Raw genomic sequence first — 24,633 nt, forward strand, 5'->3', positions numbered from 1 at the left:
ACGCGTATGTCGTAGCTTAAATCCAATGCCTTTTAAACTTTTTTTTAAAATACCGATATCTAAAGAGTTTTGATCAGCCTGATTTTAGTCGCAAAATGATTTTTACTTTTAATTCAGTGTTTTTGTTGTATACCCGGAAGGTGACGTTGTTATGGGATTTATAAACAACCTATTTAAAGAAGGGTAATGTATGATTGCAAAAATATCAAGCGATAATACTTCATTCCATGACTGAAATTGGATCAGTCTACAAGATCACAACTCGTGAGATCATTAAAAAAAATCTAACATTGGTAATTTGGATAGTGCAAATGTATGCACACTGCCTAAGCAATGGCAACTAAAAACACACTACCGAAGAAAATCACACCAGGGAGAAGTACAAACCCAACGAACGCACCTGCAGTTTCTCAACCAGTGGAGTATGTATAAGACCTTTGTTTCTTTTTTTTTTCTTTTTCTTCTTCTTTATTTTTTTTTTTTTTTTTTTTTTTTTTTTACATTTTTCTGTTTTTATTCTGACTAATGTAATGAGCAGTAGTGAAAAATTATGTGATCAGACTATATTAAATGTTTCTTTTTATTACAGAGAAAATGATAATGATTTTATAAAGGATTTGTATAATTACCATATGAAACAGTGAGTAATTTATTATTTTTAAAGCATATGTAACCGTCCACAACACTATAAAGACCATCTTACATCTGTTTACATACGAAAGCTCAGAAGGTTCATTAGAGATTTGAAAATCGAAATACGAGATTCGAACTATATGCATGTAATAATTCACTCGCACGCTGTGTTAGGCATACAATTTTATTTATCTCCTTCTTTATAATTTTATATCGAAAATATCAAAAAACTAGATACGATCTCGTTACGAGTAACGAGTAGGTCTTCCTTGCGATTTCTGTTTTTAATCATACCATGAATAATCGATACAATTTCAGAATTACCCCCCCCCCCCTCACACACACACTTTCGGGTAATGTATACAAATCCCTAATTACGTAATAAATGGGTGTAACAACGAGTTTTCCAGATGGATATTGCTATAATCAAAAACTTTGCTTCTATAATGCATTACGAAATCTTAATCGTTTTTATGTAATTTGTAATATACTTTACGTGTCTCTTGCGCCCCCCCCCCCCCCCAAAAAAAAGAGACAGCCCCTTTTTCTTGATTTCCTTGAGAAGATCTTAAAAATACTAACATTTTTTGTTCTTACACCCATCTTATATTGTTGATCACTTTTGAGATACAAATGATTGAATATTTTAGGGGCCAACCCTCTAGATCCTTAATGGAGACAGAAATGAGTGTTTTGATAAGTGGAATCATTTAAAATCATAAATTCAAACATTTTCTCCTCTATGATGTCTAACAAAATATATCTACTTCTCTAGTTATATTGCGTCAAAGTTTAAGTACTTTGGCCCCTAAAAATCCCTAATTACGTAATAAATAGGCGTGGCAATAATTTGTTCTAATAGATATTGTTACGATCAACAACTTTGCTTCTATAATGCATTACAAAATCTTTATCGTTTTTAAGTTATTTGTAATAGAGTTTAAGAGTGCCTTGGCCCCTAATTTAAGGGGCCAGCCCCTTTTTCTTGATTTCTTTGAAAAGGTTTTAAGAATACTAACGTTTTTTGTTCTTAAACCCGTCTAAAATTGTTGATTATTTTTGAGATACAAATGATTGAATATTTTAGGGGCCAGCCCTCTAGATCCTTAATGGTGACAGAAATGGGTGTTTTTATAAGTGGAATCGATTTAAATCATTAATTCAAACATTTTCTCTTCTATGATGTCTAACAAAATATGTCTACTTCTCTAGTTATATTGCGTCAAAGTTTAAGTACTTTGGCCCCTAAAAATCCCTAATTACGTAATAAATGGGCGTGGCAATAATGTGTTCTAATAGATATTGGTACGATCAACAACTTTGCTTCTATAATGCATTACAAAATCTTTATCGTTTTTAAGTTATTCGTAACAGAGTTAAAGAGTGCCTTGGCCCCTAATTTAAGGGGCCAGCCCCTTTTTCTTGATTTCTTTGAAAAGGTTTTTAGAATACTAACATTTTTTGTTCTTACACCCGTCTTAAATTGCTGATTATTTTTGAGATACAAATGATTGAATATTTTAGGGGCCAGCCCTCTAGATCCTTAACGGGGACATAAATGAGTGATTTGATAAATAAAATCGATTTAAATCATTAATTCAAACATTTTCTCTTCTATGATGTCTAACAAAATATGTCTACTTCTCTAGTTATATTGCGTCAAAGTTTAAGTACTTTGGCCCCTAAAAATCCCTAATTACGTAATAAATGGGCGTGGCAATAATTTATTCTAATAGATATTGGTACGATCAACAACTTTGCTTCTATAATGCATTACAAAATCTTTATCGTTTTTAAGTTATTCGTAACAGAGTTTAAGAGTGCCTTGGCCCCTAATTTAAGGGGCCAGCCCTTTTTTCTTGATTTCTTTGAAAAGGTCATAAGATTACTAACAATTTTTGTTCTTACACCTATTTATAATTGTTGATCATTTTTGAGATACAAATGTTTGAATATTTTAGGGGCCTGCCCTGTAGATCCTTAATGGGGACAGAAATTCATGTTTTGATATGTGGAATCACTTTAAATCATTAATTCAAACATCTTCTCTTCTATGATGTCTAACAAAATATTTCTACTTCTCTAGTTATATTGCGTCAAAGTTTAAGTACGTTGGCCCCTAAAAATCCCTAATTACGTAATAAATGGGCGTGACAGTAATATTTCTCTAATAGATATTGGTACGATCAACAACTTTGCTTCTATAATGCATTACAAAATCTGTATCGTTTTTAAGTTATTTGTAATAGAGTTTACGAGTGTTTTGGCCCCTAAATAAAGGGGCCAGCCCCTTTTTCTTGATTTTGTTGGAAAGAACTTTTGATTCTCTGCCACTTTTGTTATATATGTTTTAACAAAATATCAACTCATAAAAAGATACAGATCAAAACGTATGAAAAATTTGATTCGAAATTCGTACCCAATTTTCGAGCCTATGCGAGCTCATAGAAATGGCGCCACTGGCGCAAAAAAACTACATTGTGCACAACTTCAACCTATAGTCTACCTATCCTGAAAATTTCATATTCCTATCTCTGATAGTCTTTGAGTTTATGTCTGCACAAAATTAGTCGTAAAAACTTACAAAATCGGCCGTAAATCGGAACCGGAAGTGCCGATTTCAAAATTTAAAAAAACTTCTAGAATTATGACCACTGGCAATCATCTGAGAAAAAATGGTCGAAATCGGCCGAATAGTTTTCGAGAAATCGCGTGCACAAAATTTTGGGAAAAAAATAATAATAATAAGAAACAGTACGAAAACTATAAGGTCTTCCGTTGGAAACGGAAGACCTTAATTATTGTAACTTCGTCTGCTTATTTCACGCCATTACATACGCTTCTGTAAATAATGATAACCAAATAGTTTCAATTACCAGTGTCTTTGTATGGATAACACTATGAATCGATTTTGTAACGTATAATCCAATACACCTCATCAGTGACTATTTTAATGTATTATCATGTGACTACTTAACATTTTATAGATAAAAGTAATAAAGAATCATAAGCTTATCTTTAAAAAAGAAAAGTGAGCTAGCGTTGTTGCTATTTTTATACATAAAAAGGAATGTTCGTGACCAAATTGTTTCTTTGCTCGGATTTTTCCTTATGATATAATCAAGCTAAATTGGCCAATGAGAAATTATTTTTCTTTGTGCGTCGCCATAAAATTTTTCCACTTGAAAGTCATTTCAATCGAGCTTTTCCGTCAAAAAAAGGGTAATGCATTGTATCAATCACGTCTTGTCTTTCCAACATACTCTGAAGAGACGAGTTATCTTACGTCACTGTGATGAAAGCTAGGTTTTATCATTTGATCTCTACAATCTTAGCACTATCTGATATAAGTTTTTTGTGTACTTTTAAATGTTGGTATAACGATAAATAGAGAAACTTCAGAATTTGGGTCATATCCATTTTTGTAATAAAACGAAATTGGAATCGCACAGTAGGTTTCCCAGAATACCCGACCATAAATTCGAGCTTGCGTATTCCAGAAAAAACAGACAAATGTAATTGCAATCGCGTTAGCAATAAAAGCTCTTCGAGCTTTATTAGATTTGAACACTCCGACCATATTTGATCACCTCATTATACCCAAATAATGATTCCTTAATTATAGCTTAATCCTCATTTTTGCAAAATAGACCCGGGTTTTCACATATAAATATGGATAAATATTTTACTTTTCGCAGCAGTCGCTTTTATGTGAAAGATAAATCATTAAAATTTTACAAAAGTTACCGTATTTTTCTCATAAATGTAAAGACATTTGTTTAAATACTTTATAGCAATTACAATAACTGCTTTTTGTTTTTGTAATTCATTGCAACATCATACTTTTTGCTCTTTAACAACCACGTTACCTTTTATGATGTTAATTAATAGAAATGATTCTGTCTACATTCCGAATATGCACTGGTCGAATCGTTTATAACTATAAAGATAACGTAATTATTTTTTTATTCTTGTAACAAAATTAAGGTCAGACGCGATCTATCTTCCATTTTTTCTTATTTTTCATATCTCCAAAATATGAAGATTTCCACTCAGTAATTTTATAATTATATATTATATATTTATGGTATATGATTCTTTTTTATTTAGATAAAAAGTGTTCAATTGAAAATGTATAGTATGGTTTTATTTAGAAGCATTCAAATGCAGTTTTCATGCTATTTTTAGAAAAATTCGAAATTAATATTTTAGCTCCGTAAAGAACCTGGTAATGTGCCCTGAAGTTTTAGGAATTAACAGGTTTAAATGTTAATAAATAATGAATGAAATATCAAGGAAAATCATATAAAACTTAGGAACGTCTCGTGTGTCCTTAATTAAATATTCTCACCGGTAATTGACTGAGTCTCCTGTATTGAAAGAGATGAATGAAAATGGCACTGCGACTGAATAGAACAAGTTTATATGTCATTGAATAAAATAAATTTGATTATAAATTTAAAGGATTTGTATTATGATTCTGTCTCTGTCTATACAATCCAAATAGATCGAATCGTTTTTAATTATAAGGATTACGTAATTATTTTTTATTCTTTTTACAGCATTAAATCTTCCTGGTTGTTGAATAAGTTTTCTGTTTTGATTGAGAAGAATGAAAATGGCACTGCGGCTGAAGAAAGCAAGTCCAAATGAATAAAATCTGATTATCAATTTTAAAGGATTACCGCATGTATTATCGATAGATTTATACCATTTGACAACAAACTTTGTCCTGTTTCAGTACTCATAGATAATGATGTATAGAATTAGAGAGTCTTTACACTAAAGACGAGATATATTTGACTCGATTTGTTTACATGTTGCGTGTCATTTTTTACATTTATACAAAGACAGTAAGATTGAAAAGGACAGGATCCAGTACAATCCAAATACGACCTGTTCGCAAATGAATTAACGTATTATTCTTTCAGTCTTTAAAAATGATTTCATATTCACGTACATTGGTTAACTTACTAGATAACAACTTAAATTAACTTATTAACTAATTAAGATAGTTAATGTAAACATGTAAAATATCACATTGCTCAGCTGATGACTTTTTGTACATTTTATGTTAAGTTCGCTTTGAATATGTCTGAATTGCAATTGGTTTAAACTATTTAAACGATATTGAGAACAACAAATCTACAGACTTGCAGAACTTCACCTTTAAAGAGATATATTAACCATGGTAACTTCCAAACCAATGTGTTTCCTTGATTTATAGTTTTCATTTGTAGAGCTGACGATGAAATTGAGACCTTGAGGAAACAGCTACGGATGAAAACTAAATCACAAATTGAGTAAATATTGTACATATCCTTCATTGATGAACAACGAATCTAAAAGTTCTCATATCTCCATTAAATATGGTTTTCGAACAATAATACTTTGTACGTGGAATTATATTTTCTACTTTGAACAATACAGATCTGCTGCTGAAATTGAACGACTAAAGTATGAGTTGACAAAACTACAAGAAGCTACGGCAAAACCTGGGTAAGAAGACGGAAATAACCGTAAAGTTAATTTTCAATCTACTTGAAGCATTAAAGAATTTGGCCTCGTTCAAGGCAGTTAAATAAAGGGCTACATCGATGTCTGATATCCTTTGCTTATTTTGAAAGACCATTATAAGACAACATTAGTATGGTCTAGAGCTTTAAACATGCCTCTATATGCCCATACAATTACGAAATTTATACATAAAAGGTTTTATCTATAATATAATGTATGTGTATTTGCTTTTAAGAAGGTTGGATGGTCGTTTTAGATAATTTAAACCACCATGAGAAGAAGAGCTCTGTTGAAACATATAAAAAATTTTCACAGTTAAAATATATGGAATTTTCACCACCAAATAACATATCAAAATTGGAAGGTTACGATTTTGGTCAATTTTTAGCTCACTTAAACTGAAGGGCTCACTTAAACTGAAGGTTTAAGTGAGTTTTTCTAGTAACCCTTTGTCAGTCATCCATTCCACCGTCTTTCGGCTTCTCTAGCACCACTGGGCCAAAGTTAACCAAAGTTGTTAAAAAGCGTCCTGATGGAAAGGACATTCTAAATTGTTAAATTAAAGGGCATATTAACCTTTTTTGATAGGAGGATAATGCAAAAAAGTGAAAATAGTGTAAACATCTTCTTTTCAAGAACCCAAGAAATGCAAGCTACAATTTGTGGTATTATCATGCAAGGGTAAAGAGCTGAACATGGTAAACATATTTGCAAAATGATTAATAATCTTTTTCTCAAGAAAAACAATGCTACAATTTGTGAGATTATTATGCAATCGTTCACAATCATATATTCATTAGATTCTAAATTGTTAAATCCGTGATCCCACACTGATACTGGTGCTCAAAAAGGGGTTTAAAGTTTAACATAGAAATTGATAGGGAAAATGTTCCAAAATCTTTTTCTCAAGAACTACAGCGATGTAGTTTGTGAAATTACTAAGCAACCATCTTCAAATAATGTAGATTCTAATTTGTTTAAATTGTGACGTATGCACTAATCTTAAGCCCCAAGTAGGGTTTAATCTTTAACATAGAAATGTATTTGGAAAATATGTAAACATCTTTTTTCTCAAGAACAACAATGCTACAATTTGTGCAATAACATATACTATGCTAGCATCCTCAGATAATGTACATTAGTTAAATTGTTTCAATCGGGACTTCCGGACATACTTGGGGTCCTAAGATAGTTTTAACGTTTTACGTAGAAATATTCCAAAAATTCTTTTAAAACACTATGCTAAAGAATAATAATGCTACAACTTCTATGCAAGCATTCTATGAAAAAATTGATTCTAAAATGTTTACATTGTGACCCTTGAGTAATACTAGGGCCCTCTCAGGGGTTCAATGTTTAAATTTAAATTATATTAGGAAAAAAATTATGAACTAAAGAACTGTAGTTCAGGTGAGCGATGCGGCCTATGAACCTTTTGGGTTTTATTAACAACCATTTAGTAAGGCATTTCTAACGATCAACCAAAATTTGAGCGTCAGTCGACGAGTTTTAAGTGGTATTAAATCTCAAATATTTATATTTGTTATGTAAACAAAGCGTTCAGGTCACGCTTTAGGTTATATTTTCTAGGTTTATGTCTAAAATGAATATAACCAAATCGAATGAAAGGAGTTAATTGTTTTTAAATCTCACAAGGAGATAGAAAAATCAGCTTGACAAAGACCGTCTTATGGTACATCAAACCAATGTAAACAAAAACATGACACGAGCCTTGATTACATTTCAAAGATTTGAAATATCTGACAGTGTATCTTGCTTATAATTCTACAAGGGATATTCATATTTTAACACCTTCACATTAACATGTTTAAGAGCTCGTTATTCAATTTACTCATGTATGCTATCATTAGTCAATTCGGTTGAACAGTCTGTGGAGTGGATCTATGCACCCACCAAACTCTTTTAAACATTTTTTTCATTTGACAGTAATTTACTCTTTTGCAAAATTTAAGATTGTTTTTATATTCACGAAAACCATTAAGTTTTTAATTTATACATGATAACAAACAAAAAATGTTTCTAGAAATCTAGAGATACTAGATGTACTACCTTAAAATAAGTGATAAAAAAAACCCCAAAACTCTCATGCACATTTCTCACAAAAATCTTACAAAAACAATTTCGTTATTTGATTTGCTTGTTTTTGTAATTGTTTATCCTTTTGCAACAATTTAATGCATTTAGTTATTTTTTTATATTGTTAGGAAAGAGCAGGAGACGATAAATCATCTCTTAAGAGCCAAGGAAGAGCATCACCTAACACTATTGGAGTGAGATTTATTTTATTTGACATTTGTTTCTTTCTCAAAATAAGAAAATGAAATTTCAGTTTTTAAAGTATCAAAAATATAAATTAATCTTAATTACATTATATATGTGTTTTAAATACTACTAGTATTATTGCTGAAAACCAACGATTACTGAAATGGAACACGAAACTTAAGGAAAAGCAACGGTAGGTATGATATATGAAATGCCAAACAAACAACTTTTGATATTTCAATATGTTTGTAAATTGCAATTTTGTAAATATTATGCATCTTACGGTTAATCAAATTAAATAAATGTGTTTTAAGTTAGCTAGATAACTGTAACTATTACAATAAATCATAGCTTTGTATACTTTTTGTTCAGTTTGAAACTATTGGGAAAAAAGTCGATGCATTAATTAGTATTAATTGTGAAAAGCCAAAACAGAGTCAATGATTATTACTATATAAATAGTGCTTGTTTGGGAGGGTAACAGTTGAAATTGACACCCCGAGAAAACCATTGTCAACCACTGCTTTGCGTCGGTTGACAATGGTTTTCTCGGGGTGTCAATTTCAACTGTTATCCTCCCAAACAGGCACTATTTATTTTGTTATACTGAATGTCTTAATTTTTTAGAAAATTTTACTGCTTTTATATAGGAATAACGTGAATTCTACAGCGAACCGTACGCGCATAATTTTCGCGCATGTAACAATTTGTAATGTTACCCGTTGCTAAGTGCGTTGCTAACGCTGAGGGTAATAGAACGGATTATGAACTGCGTCTTAACCAATCAGATTTCAGTATTTATCATGAAAGTATAACAAAAATAAATATTACTTTTTCAAAAGTCTTTGTGTTAAAACGTCACGTTCAAATCACATTAGCATTAATTTTTCAATAAGTCTGTATCTGGCACATGGCCTTAAAATGTCGTTTCATCGGTATCAAACGGTTGCTTTGTAATGTATTGTAATACACAGTCTTCTCCTTATAAAAAATCAATCTGTGTCAATGACCTACACTACTGAACACAACCGTGTTAGCAAGATGTTGAAATGTCATTAATTTCATAAACTGTTTGGAAAAGTGCTGACCAAGATTGTTAATATAAGTAACATTTAATCATTATTTGTCTTGCACGTGGGGATATAAATACAGTCGGTATGTGATTTAATCTACCATTATCCCCTCATGGATCTCTCAACTATAACTTTTTCAACCTAATTCTTATCTAATTAGCACAATCATGCCTCAAATATGAGGATATCCATTTTTTAGTACAGACTCAAATTTTTCTTTGCTTGTTAAAATATTTAGGTCATCGCTTAGATATTATATATTACTAACACTATTTATGTATATTGTTTTCATTTTAAATAAAATGAAACACACCATAAAGTATATTCACGTTTATGTTTTGTTCTTTTCGTTTTTGTTTGTCAGGGCCAGCAGATGGTGGATTGTACACGACTCCGTGAATCATAGGTTAGTCTTTGAGCAATCCTGTGCAGACCCATTCCTTTCATTATTGCTTCCTTGCTTATAAGTTTCGTACATTGTGTATTGAATTATAGTTTTTACTCGCCCCTGTTCATATTTTCATTAATATTCAGTCATGAACAGCATTTCAAAAATTCTTCAACGGAAGAAGATGACCAACATGCACGGTATGGTTTGTTTCGTTCTCTTTGATTTTGTAAATAAGTAAACAAAGTTATGAGTAATCTCAATATTGTGTACATTTGTCTGTTTATGCAATAACTTTAAAAATATCTTTTTTTAAAAATCTCCTTTTATGAAGATCATAAAAATCTAAATGCTAGTTAGTGTTATAAAAATGGAATTGATAAATAACTGTATTTACCGGGTATGGTTTATATCACAATTTAAGAGAAGAAACTGAAGGAATAGAGCGTCGACTGCAACATAATCTACAAGAAATGGAAGACAAAGAGAAAGAACTCTTGCAGTAACACTTATCTTTTCTTTTTTATTCGAAAAACAATAAAATGAACAGATTCATTAAAGGATTAGTTAACAATTGTCATTCTTAATCAATGCTAAAAAATAAAACAAAAGGATGTAGCAATACAATTATCAAAATAGTTGAAAGTTTAATCTATTTTTGAATACTTAATTTATGATGTACTTTTTCTAATCCCTAATTGTTCTGGAGACTCAAATAAAGTATTTCTCTCTATTTTTTCTCTATTTCTCTCTATTTTTTGGGTAGGGTTTTCTCATATGCAATAAAATACTAGTGATATTCCTTGGTATTCTTTGCAATTCATGACAATGTTTGTCAAAGGTTCACAAAAAACCCTCTAATTTTTAAATATTATTTTATCATTTCTTATTCATAAAAATTGAAGATAATGGTTAATTGTTTTGACAGGTTGGAGGCCGAAACACAGGAGCTAACAGAGCAACTGGAACATGCACAGTAAGATTTTATAATTATTCATACCTTGATTTGATATTGCAAATAAATAACCTTTAATTTAGCTGTTTGTATTCATAAAAATGGTCTTAATATTAAGTTTAAAAAATATCTTTATTAAAATAAGCTGTTGACGAAGATGCAAATATTATTTAAAACATCAATTATATAAATGTTTTTAACGTATATTGTAACATTCTTTGCCCCACAGACACCCTGAAAACCAACCAGAAGATACTGATGGAAAGTAAGAACTGACAAGAATATGATAATCTTTTTCATTATGTTTATTATAACAAGGTTGAAACAATAATGTCTTTAATTTTAAAGAGCGAAAGTCTCAGAAACAGATTTAACTAAAAATCGTAAGAGACACTGGTTTGGAGGTTTGAAAAGGAAAATGGTCATGGTGATTTTTCCTGCACGAAATCTGGCCAAAGCTGATCAGGGCTTTACTTATATGTTCTACAAACGGGAAGAGTTTAGCATATTGGACAATAGTCAGTAAACGTGAAAAAAAATCTGATAATATAAAACAATTCGGATTTTGATATTTTAAGTGCCTTATGCTATAATACAAATTCAAAAGACTTATACGTTCATTTAGAGTTCTAGAATTGAAGATTATAATATTTGAAACATTTCAATATACTTTTTATACTTACTTAGCATAATGAGGCAGATATTTTGCACATACAAGAAGAAATGAATAGAATGAAGTAAAGGGATCTTTGAATATTTGTTCCAAACGAGTGTTGATTATCTTGCATGATGGTTTTATCATAAGACTGTTGTTAAAACTATGTTTCAATAATCAATTTTTTTTAGACTTGGCGAGTTGACAAGTGCTAATTCGATCGAGGAGAGTCATAATGTTGCTGATCTATATGATAAAAACTGTCCAAAAGATTTAGCAGACAATTTCTCAGAAACTTATGAGAATGAGTGGGCTGACGCCTTAATAGAATTGACCGATCAGAAAAGTTACGCAGAAGAAGAAGCAATTCGAATTCTTTTTGATATATTTCAGGTATTGAATCATAAATGTGTTCAATACACTGTGGAATGATTAGAATTAATGGAGGCTTATTTTTGTGGTCTTCATGGGTAGTCATATCCCAAGAAATCCTACAATCCACGAAAATTTGTCGCCGCTAATTTCAATGATTCCACAGTAGTCTTCATGAAATGATAGTGCAAACAATGAAAATGTATATAACTGAGAAAAGAAAATCAAAGTATGTTCATATATTGTATTTTTCTTTGATTTGTCCTTCTTATGAAATTGATATGACATGATTTATCATTATCGATATAATTTTTTTTCAAACGTTTTATCTATTAAAATGTTTCGCTTTTTTCTTTTTTTAAGGATGCATATGGGTTTTCTAACAAGCAAGTAGCAATGTATTTTAATTCAGTGTCTGAAGGAATGAAAGTATTTGGACTCGACAATCATGAGGTACATTTATTATTCATGTAAAAAGAATTTATGAAGAAAATCATTGATTATTCCAATTTAAGGTAGTACAAAACAGTATCCGAAAAACAATTACTTCGGAAATCCTCGCGTAAGTCAAACGTTTCCGAGATGCAAATTTTCAAGCGCTTTAAGACGCTGTTTGTAAACAAGTGCAGACGATAAGTAGGCCTATACATGTAAATAAGATGCTGCGTCAAGGCAGATCTTGCAGGTTCAGCAAAATTGAATCTTAAATTTTAGTATACTTGCCTAGTCATACAGAAATTGGAGCACCTTTGTATACAGAAAAGATTACATCGGTTCAACTTCGCACTACTCATATGTTTTGTGGATTGAGATCAGGGTGAAGAGTGTTGAAGGTTATAGCTTCAACAATGTTATTTACATCTCATTGGCTTAGCCTTCATAGGATTTCACAATTTGTAGCATATTATCTGTTGTGAGGATTATTTTTTTCAGTTCTAGATGGTTTCCACTTAGTATTTTAGCGTGAACTTGGTAATTTACTCGAGCCTTCAATATAATCAATTAAATACTTGTAAAATCGTCCGCTTTATTTTACGTTACAAGATATATTAACATCCAATAGAGTATCACATCAGGGCGATCTTTTCGCACTGTATATCTTGATAAAATGTTATCAATGATTTTTATTTGGATACCTACATACGAATGTATTTTTGTCCCTTTTCAACGTTCACCATTTGTCATAGATATACAATTAATAGCAGAGTAGAAGTTACACTATATATTGAACTTTCTGGTGCAAATTGTTTTATCGTAAAGATTTTAGAACATTTGTTCTTTGATCGAGCTTTTTATGGTATATGTACCTCCATTGAAAAGGGAGTAACTCTTTGTTTCAACGATTGTCTCATAAAACTTCAAAATTTAACAGAATAAACAGTTCTTTTTTCTCATATATCAATTTTTTGGTTTTATTTAGTTTTCAACTTCTATTCGAAACATTGAGGATAGTTTTAATTTGAATAAATTTTACTTTAGAAATGGCCTCTTGGGGTGACAAAGCTTGTCAAAGACCAAATGAAATCCCTTTCAGTATTAGTTGCTGGGAATGTCAGTAAGGTAATTAAAACACTAATGGATCGACAATGTTTTCTTTACCAAATACGAGGTATTTGTTGCTATAGAAAACGATCCCTGATAAAGATAAGAGCATTCAATATCGGATTAAAGACATTCAAATTGAATTAACCTTTCACTTCAATGGGATTTTTTTTTAGGAATTCCTGAAAAATCAAAATGAAAATTATGGCAACGCAACATCCATTTACGCAGAGGCATGTGCAGAGTTATGTTTGTTCATGTGTGTGCAAAGTCCTGCATTCTTTCTTGACTTTAGCACTCCAAAAGGAAAATTTGATAAGGAAAAGTTTACAGTTTACACAAAGTCTGGAGATGAATACGCATTCCCTGTTTGGCCTCCTCTCTACCTTTACAAAGAGGGCCCCATGATTGGAAAGGGCATAGCTCAAGGATTATAATAACTTAGGATTGGATAAAAAAATGTTTCGACAGATGTAGTATTGATATGAATTGTAACAATTCGTATCGCATTATTAGTATGTGAACCCTGAAAGCGGTTAAAATCTTTGATTTTTTTCACATTAGTGATATTGAAAGGCAAATATTGACCAAGTCATTTAAATCAAAATCCATGTCATTAGCCATCTTTTGAACAATGATGAAAGTTGGGATTAAAGCCGTGCATATTGTCTATCATAGAATTGTATATCGTACAATCAATTCAAAGTCGATTGAACTCCATCCTATATATTGCTTTGTATTTTCACGAATCGATAAGTCAGACTAAGCAGGGCGATGTTAAAAGGTTACGAAGAAGTTGGTTTATTGGAAGTGCTATTAAGTCAATGAATATGTAAGGTAGGGCACGTTTATTAAATAATTTTTTATATAATTTTTGTCTGTTAATTGACTAAGTACGTTTTTTTCCCTCTTTTTGTTTTGATATCGAAATTAAATTTAAGTTTTCTTTAAATGTATGACTTTAAATGGACTTTTGTTACAATTAATCTTAATAAAAGTGAAATATCAAATACATTTATGTGAATTTTTCCGTATTTATTGTAAAATAGTCGATATGTTGTAATTCTGTAATGAAGACATATACATGTATCAATGAAGACACTGTGTATTACAATGATTACATGTATTTCTTGTATTTGATTTTTTTTAAACAATACATTTTCAAAAAATATTTCATTTTATGAGACATTTTTTTTATTGAATTCTGATTTGCGCACCCATGTAATGACTAAATTTTTTTTATGTAAAAAAAGAACACATTTTGTAACTAGTTAGATATATTAATAAAAAGAAAGAAATTCTAAATTCATTTATCTTATATTCGATTAATATTATGTAACCAAATAATTGATTTGTTTCTATACTTTCCTTCACTCATAAGTAAGTAAAATCTACTTTTATATCCATATCTAATGTCGTAAAAATCCTGATAAAAATGGCGCATACGCTATGTTGAAATTGAAAAAGAAATGTACTCAGAATATACACCTTTATACGACAAAATTGACAATATAAAATGCAAAGTTTATAAAAATTAATATTATTTACAACATATTCAATTAAATGGGTAAAAATGGGAAATAACGTAACTTTATAGATCACACTGATAAGCATCTTTATACAACTTTAAGTTTAAGGGATTGAAAGGATGGTCAACTATTTAACCATCAGATCTTACTTAAATTTTAGAAATGATATTTTGCGGTATGAACCTTTATTTGGTTTTGAAAAATTGTAGAAATATAAGACTTAAAAGGATGACTGCACTTAAAGCCGTATTTTGGGTCCTTTTTGGGGTTACGTTTATTCCTCGCTCAATTTTACTTCGTTATTTATCATATAGTTTGGTCTGTTTCAAAAAGAAATTTATTGCCATAATGGTTTTGAACTACGTAGCATATAAAATAATTCGTTGTTTTCTTACCCTTACAGCTCTGAAATATCTTCAATATAGACTTGTATTCCCTTGATTGTGGATAAGGTTTTTGAATATGTATGGAGAGTTGATCTATTACTGAATATGTGGTCTAAAGTTAGAAAAAGGGGTACAATACATGGAATTCATCATATTCTCTCTCTCTCTCTCTCTCTCTCTTGTTGCCATTTTTGAAAGGTTTCAAAACAAAGTATATGACTATCGGCCAGTACATGAAGCCATTGATGATCGAAAACCAGTTGGTTTAAGCAATTTACGTGTTTGAAAAAATTTAACAAGTAGATAATCGGTAACATACAGAACCGATAATGTCTTAAAGATATCTCAGAGAAATCAAGAAGCCATCACTAGATTTGAATGAAATGAAATAGGTATGGACTAATAGTATCGCTTAGGAATATGTGTGCTACTTAACACGTCACGTGACGGGAGTCTTGTATTCACAAAGAGACATGGGGTTAGAAATCACGTGATGAATAATAATATTCAACATGTTCAATTACAAGGTACACAGTACAAATTACAACAGAGAACGCGATCACAGGAAGAAATAGTTTTTGGTCTGTTTTACCATGAGTGCTTGTTTGTCTGTAGATCTCTTTTCAACATAATCTTTTTAAATATACAATTATCACTAAAGGGAGAGCAATAGACAAACATGCGCTGACTATGTCTAAAGTCTGTAAAAAAAGTGGGCGTCCTCATTATCCTATGGAGATTAAAGAACATGCAATTACATCTACCAATGAAAACGACTTTGTTCTTTGTAAATATGAACTTAATATAAATGTTATTACATGAAGTTGCAGTAAGGACTAAGGTCTTTCCTACAATTAAAAGAAATCTGTCCATTTTTAATCTTTATTTTCCCGCAATTTTTTTTTATCCTTAAGTGCAGGCATTTTTTGAGTATTTGCCTATATCTATGAATAGAGCTAATCCTTTTATTGGGATCAATATAGTCCAAACATGGCCACCGTCATCGAGTCCTCTTACCACTGGGTCATACCAACGCCTCTATCTTTGTTGACATAGAGCAAAAAATACAAACAAACGTCAACGATATCAATACTGCAATTACTGATACATTGATATTCTAGACATGAAGCGAAAGAATGCTGTGTTGTCAAATTTCAAATGAACAACGGTATCTTTTAAAAAATATAAACTTAAGCCTATCAAAAACATAATAATAACAGCAAAGAATGCGTGGAGCGTCCTGATGCAGGAATGATGTGTAGTCAGTGTTTATTTTTTATATACCTTTTTTTCAGCGAAGCCTTACATTGCTTATACCAAGTACAACAACGTTTGTCTTTATATCTGTGCATATGCTAACTGTTATATTGTATTATGCTTTGTTAAACGTAATGATGATGAAGAAAAGTTGTAGTAATTTGTGATTCTAAAAATTTGAGTAGAGAAACCAAATACCATATTTTTATGAATAACTAAGAAGTATTTTTATATGTCCCTGTCAACTGCATTCTGTTTTACGTGTATAAATAGTGTTCTTGTAAGAATCAAGTAATTTAATAATTTAACCTTCTGTCGTTTATTTTATATCATAATGGACAACTCCTTCATTTTTATGAATGAATACATACAGGTAACTACTTGGATTGATTCTTACATGAATGCTATTCTGTTGAAAACAAAAACTACGGTTTACGTAACAAAATAAAAGACCACCTTTACAAATCGAATCAACTAAAAAAATTCATCACTTTTTTTAATTTAAAAGAGTGGAGGGAAAACATCACACGAAAACTTGATTGTAAAGATGACATAAAAGCAGGTACTAGGCATGAAATTAAATAGTTTCATAGTGGATTAGCATTTCAGATGCGAAATAGTGAGCGAAACAAACAGCATACTTTATTAGAATCGTTGACAGTGTATGATCAGTTTTTATCAGGGTTACAAATCAACAAGACTTTCATTAATCTTAAGCATTTGATTTAATTGTGTTGCATTATCGGATACCGTAAAAGGTTTCTTGAATTTACATAGTTATTTTGTTTAACAATCTTAAACCATTTATACAAACGTTCACGAAGGTGGGTAGAGCAAAATCCGACCCTTTAACATACAAGAATGCAATACTTTGATATTTTTAAACAATATTATTGTATTCCATCATTTCCCGTCAAATAACACTTATTTTTTTTTTTACAGATATGAAGGTTATGTATCATTTAAAGAGGAAAGATTTTCGCATATGGTTTTGAATTCGTCATGAACAAAGTCACCCCCGCAATTGTGCTTCTTTCTGCGTATTTAAGAGTAGCAAAAGTCGGTAAGTTACTTTTCTTCATTGCAATTCCGTTTAATGTTTAAAACACTTTTCAAATTATTAACTCGCAGGTTTGATTTAAGGAAAACATTTAAATCCATTAGAATGCATAGGCCAACTTATTTCATGAGAAATGAGTCATTAATCATTTACTGATAGTGTGTAAATTCTTTCAAATTCCTGTACATGATTCAACACATAATAAAAATTGTTTTTAGAAAGTATAGCTTTATGTCAATATATCAAAACAACAGTGAACTTTTTCAGCATTGCAAATTGGGGGAACAATGCAGTTGAGCACTGAAGATAAATGATGGTTGAAGGAATTCTTTTGCTAATTCCTGTTGCAAAAAGTTTATTTAATATGGAAATTAATAAATTAATCGATTCAAACCTATCCCAGTATTTGACTGGTAGTAATTTTTGTTGATTTAGTTTTGTTTGTTTTGGATTTAATAAAATACACGAATAAGCAAAACCAGTCCAATATATGTCATGCTTGTATAGTTCACGTTTTTGCTATCCTTAATGAAAACTTTTTGGATTAATGATATCATAGGAATTAATGTTATTCTTTATTCTTTATGTGAAGATACTTTCATATTCTTTATATATTCATGATTTTGACATATTTTGGAGTTTGCAGAACCATTTGATTGTAGATCAAATTAATTGTTTTAGGCCGTTGGAAACTGTTTAATTTTAAAATGCTTCAACCAAGTCTAGACGATTAATTTTCATGGGTTTTTTTTTTCAAAAGCAGTAGCATGCAACAACGGAATGTATACATTAATCTCAATTTTAAAATGGGTTTAATCTTACAACCATATTCATAGGACTACGAATGAATTTAGTGTACAATATAGTATTTTTGTAAGGAGCAAAGCTATGCTGGCCAAACATTTGTATTGTGTATATTTTTGCAATATGATATTGGAATTTTCCGTCTATTGGATTTTATATTTGTAAAGGTATACTTGTTATACATATTTTTCTCTTTTTACTTGGTGTCAAGCACTTTTTATTTATCGTTGATTTTGAAATGATGGTTTAGCAATTTTAATTCTAAACTGTTATTCAAAAAAGTGTCATCAAAATTTGACAATATAGGTTTAACCCATTGAACAAGCATGGGGACTTTGGTTTTTTTAAACAAATCTGAAGATCATTTGTTATAGCAGTGATTCATTTTCAGTACATCAGCTTTATATCATTTAAATCCATAGTTACTTACTTTAATGAAAATCAATGCTATCCATTAAAAATGGTAGAATTAATAGCAGAGGGACAATCAGTTTTAAACGTTTATACTTTTTTTTCTATGGAAAATAATTTGATTTTTTTTAAGATAGGAACTTAAAACTTGACGCTATATTTATTTCTACATCGCTTCAAACCATCCATTTCAATCTTCTTTCAGTCAAATAACCTAGTGTCTGGCTGTTGATGACAGTACAGTTTGATAATGATTTAATATCAAAGAAAACCTATTTTTAGTGGAGTTTCCTCCTACCTTAAATCTACATTCTAGACCGAGGACTAAAATAATTTTTCATTTCTCCTGACAATTTAGTGTTGAAATTGCTGACCAATTTTGCATTAAGAACATACAAATTTCGAACATATTCATACTGGACAGTTACGTATATTCTCTTTTGCCCTATTACACAGTCTGATATATACTTTTCAGTTTTTAAAAAAAATATATCTCCCTTAAAAAATTGGGTCCTTCCTATTGTTTTTTCTAAACATTAATGTTTAATATAGTATGTGATAATTACGAAATTATTTAATTTTCATTTGAAGCTGTTATATTTTGTTTGTTCAAGCAACGAATAAATCATTGAGAATTCAGGTGGATTTAAGTATGTTAAAATAATATTTGGTAAAATATTTCTTAACATGCTTCCAGTACTTCTAGATATAACACTTTTGTGCATCAGGTACAATTTCTAACTACGGTAGCAACAAGAACTTTACTTGTTCCTTCCTGTCAACTTGGGAAGAAAACTAAACTTTACTAAGCTCACATTTTATAAAGTAGCTAAAATCTGATAAAATATTAGAAACTAAATATGCAAAGTCGCGATTTTGGTCAAATTCGAGTTTTTTAAGTTTATTGTTTACAATGCTTTAGTAATGCATTTCTAATGGTCAACTAAAATTTGAGTGTCAGTCGTAAAGTTTTAAGAAAAATACAGAGCTCACACTTTTCTGTTATTTAAACAGACTCAAGCTACTCTTTTTGACTGTAAAATTGGTTGAATAAACGGTAATAGTTTTTTTTTCAAGCATCGTTTCCTAGCAATAGGAGTCCATAAATTAGTCAGATTAAAATTAATATTGTTTTAGCTGCATCGTGTTCTACCGGTTGGACGCTCAACAGTGGCAATGGCCTTTGTTATAAGTTTTTCACGACTTTGAAGAATCACAACGACGCCATTAACTACTGCTACACTTTAGACGCCCTACTGGCAACACCAAAAGATCTAGGTGAAGTCGATTTTATCGCAAACAACGTGATCAGGTATCGCTTGCATTTAACATTTACTATATGTACAGGTTTTTCTGGTAAAAAAAAATATACATAGCAAATTGTTATTACCAAGTGATACTAAAATTTTGGTAATAAAACTTTGTTAACATTTTTCACAGTGCATATGGTCAGTATGCATGGATGGGACTTGTTAAGAGAACAGATGTAGAGTCTTGGAAGTTTTTTGATGGGTTTACATTTGATTCAGGACAAGCGTCATGGAATTTATGGAGAGCAGGTACTAGTATACGAATAAGATAAAAGGTTTTTTAAGAGAGATTAATCTTTTAAAAAAATTTTTTATTCTATTGAAATACTGAAAAAGTTGATTTTGTTTGATTGCGTGTCTTTTAAAAATGTTGTATTACTCCAATAATGTACCGACGAGATCAACGATCGAATTTTTCTTTAAGAACATAATGCTAATCAAATTTTATCGACCATAGAATTTTCAGGTGGTTTTTTTTTTCTCCTCGAAAAAGTTATCGTCAGAACCCAAAGAAAATCATGACTCTTAAAAATATCTTCTCAATCATTTCAGGTTTTCCGTCAGCTGGTCAGAGATGTGGACATTTAAAAGGCGAAGACATGAATTATAAATTTCAAACATCGCCTTGTGAATATGACTATAAATTTGTATGTCAGAAAAAAACAACCGCCCATGGTAGGTTCCTTTGATAAGTAATGCCTTTTTATTGCATCTGTTTCTACAGTAAATTAGTTCATTATTTTTCATGTATATTTTTACTTAAAATATTTTAATAATATGCTGTATGGTTGCATTGATCAAGTTTTATACTCTATCGAACTGTACCATTTACATTTGTAAGTAATAAACATCTGTTAATATTTAAACCTGTTTTATGTAAATCGATCTTTAAAAAAAATAAGACAAAATTAATGGTTATTAGGTGTAATTTTTGTGCATCATAGGAGGCCATTACAAAAACGTGATGCGACTCATTTTCTGTTATTCTGAAGCACTTAATTTATTGTGAACTATTAACACAGTTCATTTAAATGGAAATGAAAATGGCAAATTTTCATGAGACATCAACAGAGCAATTCAAATTTAGACGGTGTCATAATAATGATTAAAAACTGAAAATATGTACAACATTATAAACATATGCGTCAAAACAACGTAGTAATAAATCTTATGCTGAAAAGCCTTTCCATAGAAGTCTTTTACTAGTCGGATACAATGTAAAGAACGCAGGAACAGGATATACACTGTACAAAGCATGTCAAATGTCTTTGTATGAAACAAGCTTGTATGAGTCCATTTTTTCGTTAAATATCGGATATAAATTTGTGTAATTGCTAAAATAATCCTATTCTGTGAAAACGTTTCAGAAAAAAATCAAGTGAAAAGAAAGAGCAAGTCCAGCAATTGAAAGAAACAGAGAGATTCGAAAAGCCAAGAAAACAATAAATGCCAGGGCATTAATATTTACCCATAGAGTCAAAATGAGTCAAATAAACAAAACATGTCAACCGATTTAGAAGCCCTACATGTTTTATTTTATTGATGAATAAGTCGTATGGTACATTGGACAAATTTTGGCACGGTTTGGGTCGTGACTATACATTTTTGAAATCGCTAGTCAGTAATAAACACATTTGAAATATGCTCGTTTAACAGCCTCTCAGCTGAAATATTTTAGTGTAGACTCTTGACCCAACCGTACATTAGACACTTATGCAAAATAAAATGATGTGTTGATCATTTTATAATCAAAAAATCTTACATGTTTTAAAATATGACCGAAATCAAAGACTTTTGAATCATAATAAATACAGACCAAAAGATATTTTTACTGCATTTTAATCTTCTATTTTTATCATTTGCTCCAAATGGACGATAGATAAGGCATTCAACGCTGTTGTGCTTAAAGACCATTTCTTTTGAAGAATACATAAATGGCTTGCAGTTATCCATGTATAATATGCAATAAACTAATTATCTCTTATGAAAAAATGGCGAAAGTGACCATACACTTTACCTTCGAAAATGGTCAAACGATCAAAACTTTCATGCTTTTTTTCATCAACCAATTGGGATTAGATTACCACAACATATTTTATTAAAATATCTCTGTTTTAAAACACAAATTAATTTTGTTTTTGCTCAGTTTGTCCAACAACTTGGTTTCGATCGCCATTTGGATCAATCTGTTACAAACAATATGGATTGTCATCTACCTTTCAAGAGACAGTGAATTTGTGCAATGACGATGGGACAGACATTCTGATGCCCCGACACTCGGGGGAAGACATGTTTCTCAGCTGGTATTTCTCTCAGTAAGAGTTTTTTTTTGAAAGCTTATTAATCGATCAGAATTTTACAGGTTGAAATACTATTAAAAGGTCCTTTCATAAAAATTTGCTTTGTACGATTTTTACTTTTACATTATATATATTTTTTGACAATTTGAAAGAAACCACCAATATGAGAAAGTGTGGATCGGCTATCAAGAACAGAATAATGTTTTTTCGTGGCAGTCTGGTGCTGAAACAACATTCACCAGCTGGGAAGACGGTAAATCCCCTTGCTATTTCTTTAAAACATATTAACAAGTGTTTCATACAAACATGTCTGCGTGCAATCTGTTTTTACACCATACGAACAACAGAATTGATTTACACTCAGGGGTCTAAAGTATATCACGACTATATTTCCTTTTCACTAATATTTTATTTAAAACTATCATTTTCCAATAAGATTTTCCAAAATCGCTTTTGTACCGTTACATTTTTGAATGTGTAACTACTTACCATCCGCTAGACATGATAATAAAGTATTTCTGAACGCCCAATCAAAGTAAGATTGTAAGATTGTGGCGTTTGAAAAACCAAATTACAAATTGGTTGTCAGAAACTTTATGATAATTTAAAAAAAATGGCAAATGAAAACCGCATTTATCAATCCACATTTTTTAAAAGTACAATCGCGAAAAAATTGACAACAGAACATTTTCTAAATAATCTTAAATGAAATATATAGTGAACAAATGACATACTTCTGAAATGTGATTGTAATAAGATCAATATAGGATGCTTACATTATATATATCGTATGATTAGGAGAACCAGATTCTATCGAAGATTGTGCAGCGTATGCTTTATCAGCTGGAAACTCTTACCATAAATGGTTCGGACTGCAGTGCTCACAACCTGCTGCGGGATACTGTCAGGACACTAACTTCTATACATGGGGTAACTATGTAAAAAATCTTTATGATGTGCATATATACTGATATATATGTTAATGTTACGAGTAGCTTTATATTTCTATCATTTCTTAACATTCATTGTTTTTTTAACATGAAAAGAACGAACATTTAAAGGAAATATGGAACAGCTCCATTTTTTAAAAGTTAAAACAATCAAGCATAATTTTTCATTTTTTTTACATGAGTTCAAATCCCGCTTGGGCTTTTATAAAATTATCATCTTTCGCAAAAAAATTTAGAACATATATTAGGTCAAATATTGTAAGATTTGAAAATTCTCTACTGGTAAAAGTATTTCAATCATAGTGTATTTTTATCCACATTAATAATATTGACATGTGTCCTATACCACCTTAGGTGTCAAAGTTACATTTTACACGGAACGATAGACAATAGATAATTTAATCTTAACTTTGAAATTTTCAATTACAAGTTGCCTCCACTACCCATGAAAGCACAACATACGAAATTACTACGGTGGTAACTACGAAAGTAACGACGGGCGTTACAACGGAAGTTACAACAGAGGCTACAACGGAAGTTACAACAGAGGCTACAACGGAAGTTACAACAGAGGCTACAACGGAAGTTACAACAGTAGTTACGGCTGAAGTAACTTCACCCTCTGTCATAACTGAGACAACACCAGCCACCTCCTCCTCATTTCAAACAACGTCAAGCTCAAACATTATAACAACTACCGTTTCTGGATCCTTAAACAACACTTGTGCTTGTTTTTGTCTTAAAAACCATACGAACATCACGGCAGAAGAACTGGAGGAGAAAATATTACAAATCAAGAACAACTTGACCGTTGATGCAAAGTCATTAACGTCTGCTATTCGACTACTGACCAGCGCCTACGATCCTCGGGCCTCGTCACAGAGCATAGGGAGTGTGGGGATAGCAGTCCTTGTATCCATCGGTTGTTTCTTGCTGGTGCTCGATTGTGTTCCTACAAATGGTTGCATAGGGAAAAAGAAGACATTTAATGTAAACTGACAACAATTTAGTTCGTGGTGTATAACCGTGATCCACGAACGTATATTTTACATCAAGAGTTAATACAAATGTCAAACAACTCTTAAAGGCATTATTGGACAACTTTGTTGTCTTTATAGCTTTGTAACCATTGCAATGATAACTTAAGTTATTCAGTATTCTTTCTTTAAGCATAAATTATCATGTAATTTTCATGGGGAAAATGTCTT

At 30.8% G+C, this 24,633-nt stretch overlaps 2 protein-coding genes across 2 annotated transcripts; both read left to right on the forward strand.

Annotated features, from left to right (window-relative positions):
- The first annotated feature begins 79 nt into the window (after window positions 1-79).
- Window positions 80-14,703, forward strand: LOC128156450 (uncharacterized). Its single transcript, XM_052818605.1, has 15 exons — window positions 80-422; window positions 590-640; window positions 5,874-5,936; window positions 6,064-6,132; window positions 8,376-8,441; window positions 8,567-8,626; window positions 9,871-9,912; window positions 10,041-10,094; window positions 10,319-10,396; window positions 10,823-10,870; window positions 11,079-11,114; window positions 11,696-11,897; window positions 12,240-12,329; window positions 13,356-13,436; window positions 13,595-14,703. The coding sequence occupies exons 1-15, from the start codon at window positions 334-336 to the stop codon at window positions 13,853-13,855; spliced, it is 1,290 nt and encodes a 429-aa protein (XP_052674565.1). The 5' UTR covers window positions 80-333; the 3' UTR covers window positions 13,856-14,703.
- On the forward strand, window positions 14,185-24,631 carry LOC128156448 (C-type mannose receptor 2-like). Its single transcript, XM_052818603.1, has 9 exons — window positions 14,185-14,255; window positions 17,533-17,653; window positions 20,003-20,177; window positions 20,306-20,424; window positions 20,728-20,850; window positions 22,322-22,490; window positions 22,628-22,728; window positions 23,274-23,405; window positions 23,856-24,631. The coding sequence occupies exons 2-9, from the start codon at window positions 17,593-17,595 to the stop codon at window positions 24,422-24,424; spliced, it is 1,449 nt and encodes a 482-aa protein (XP_052674563.1). The 5' UTR covers window positions 14,185-14,255; window positions 17,533-17,592; the 3' UTR covers window positions 24,425-24,631.
- Window positions 24,632-24,633: the final 2 nt, after the last annotated feature.

The sequence above is a fragment of the Crassostrea angulata genome, chromosome 7 (assembly GCF_025612915.1).
Source record: "Crassostrea angulata isolate pt1a10 chromosome 7, ASM2561291v2, whole genome shotgun sequence".
Classification (NCBI taxonomy): domain Eukaryota; kingdom Metazoa; phylum Mollusca; class Bivalvia; order Ostreida; family Ostreidae; genus Magallana; species Magallana angulata.

Excerpts from the sequence above, each read along its gene's own strand:
- LOC128156450 (XM_052818605.1), top strand. The coding sequence starts at position 334 with ATGGCAACTAAAAACACACTACCGAAGAAAATCACACCAGGGAGAAGT. Across the intron at positions 5,937-6,063 it reads AAAACTAAATCACAAATTGA|ATCTGCTGCTGAAATTGAAC; the intron begins GTAAATATTGTA and ends TGAACAATACAG. Across the intron at positions 13,437-13,594 it reads TTGCTGGGAATGTCAGTAAG|GAATTCCTGAAAAATCAAAA; the intron begins GTAATTAAAACA and ends ATTTTTTTTTAG.
- LOC128156448 (XM_052818603.1), top strand. The coding sequence starts at position 17,593 with ATGAACAAAGTCACCCCCGCAATTGTGCTTCTTTCTGCGTATTTAAGA. Across the intron at positions 20,178-20,305 it reads ATCGCAAACAACGTGATCAG|TGCATATGGTCAGTATGCAT; the intron begins GTATCGCTTGCA and ends CATTTTTCACAG. Across the intron at positions 23,406-23,855 it reads CACTAACTTCTATACATGGG|TTGCCTCCACTACCCATGAA; the intron begins GTAACTATGTAA and ends TTCAATTACAAG.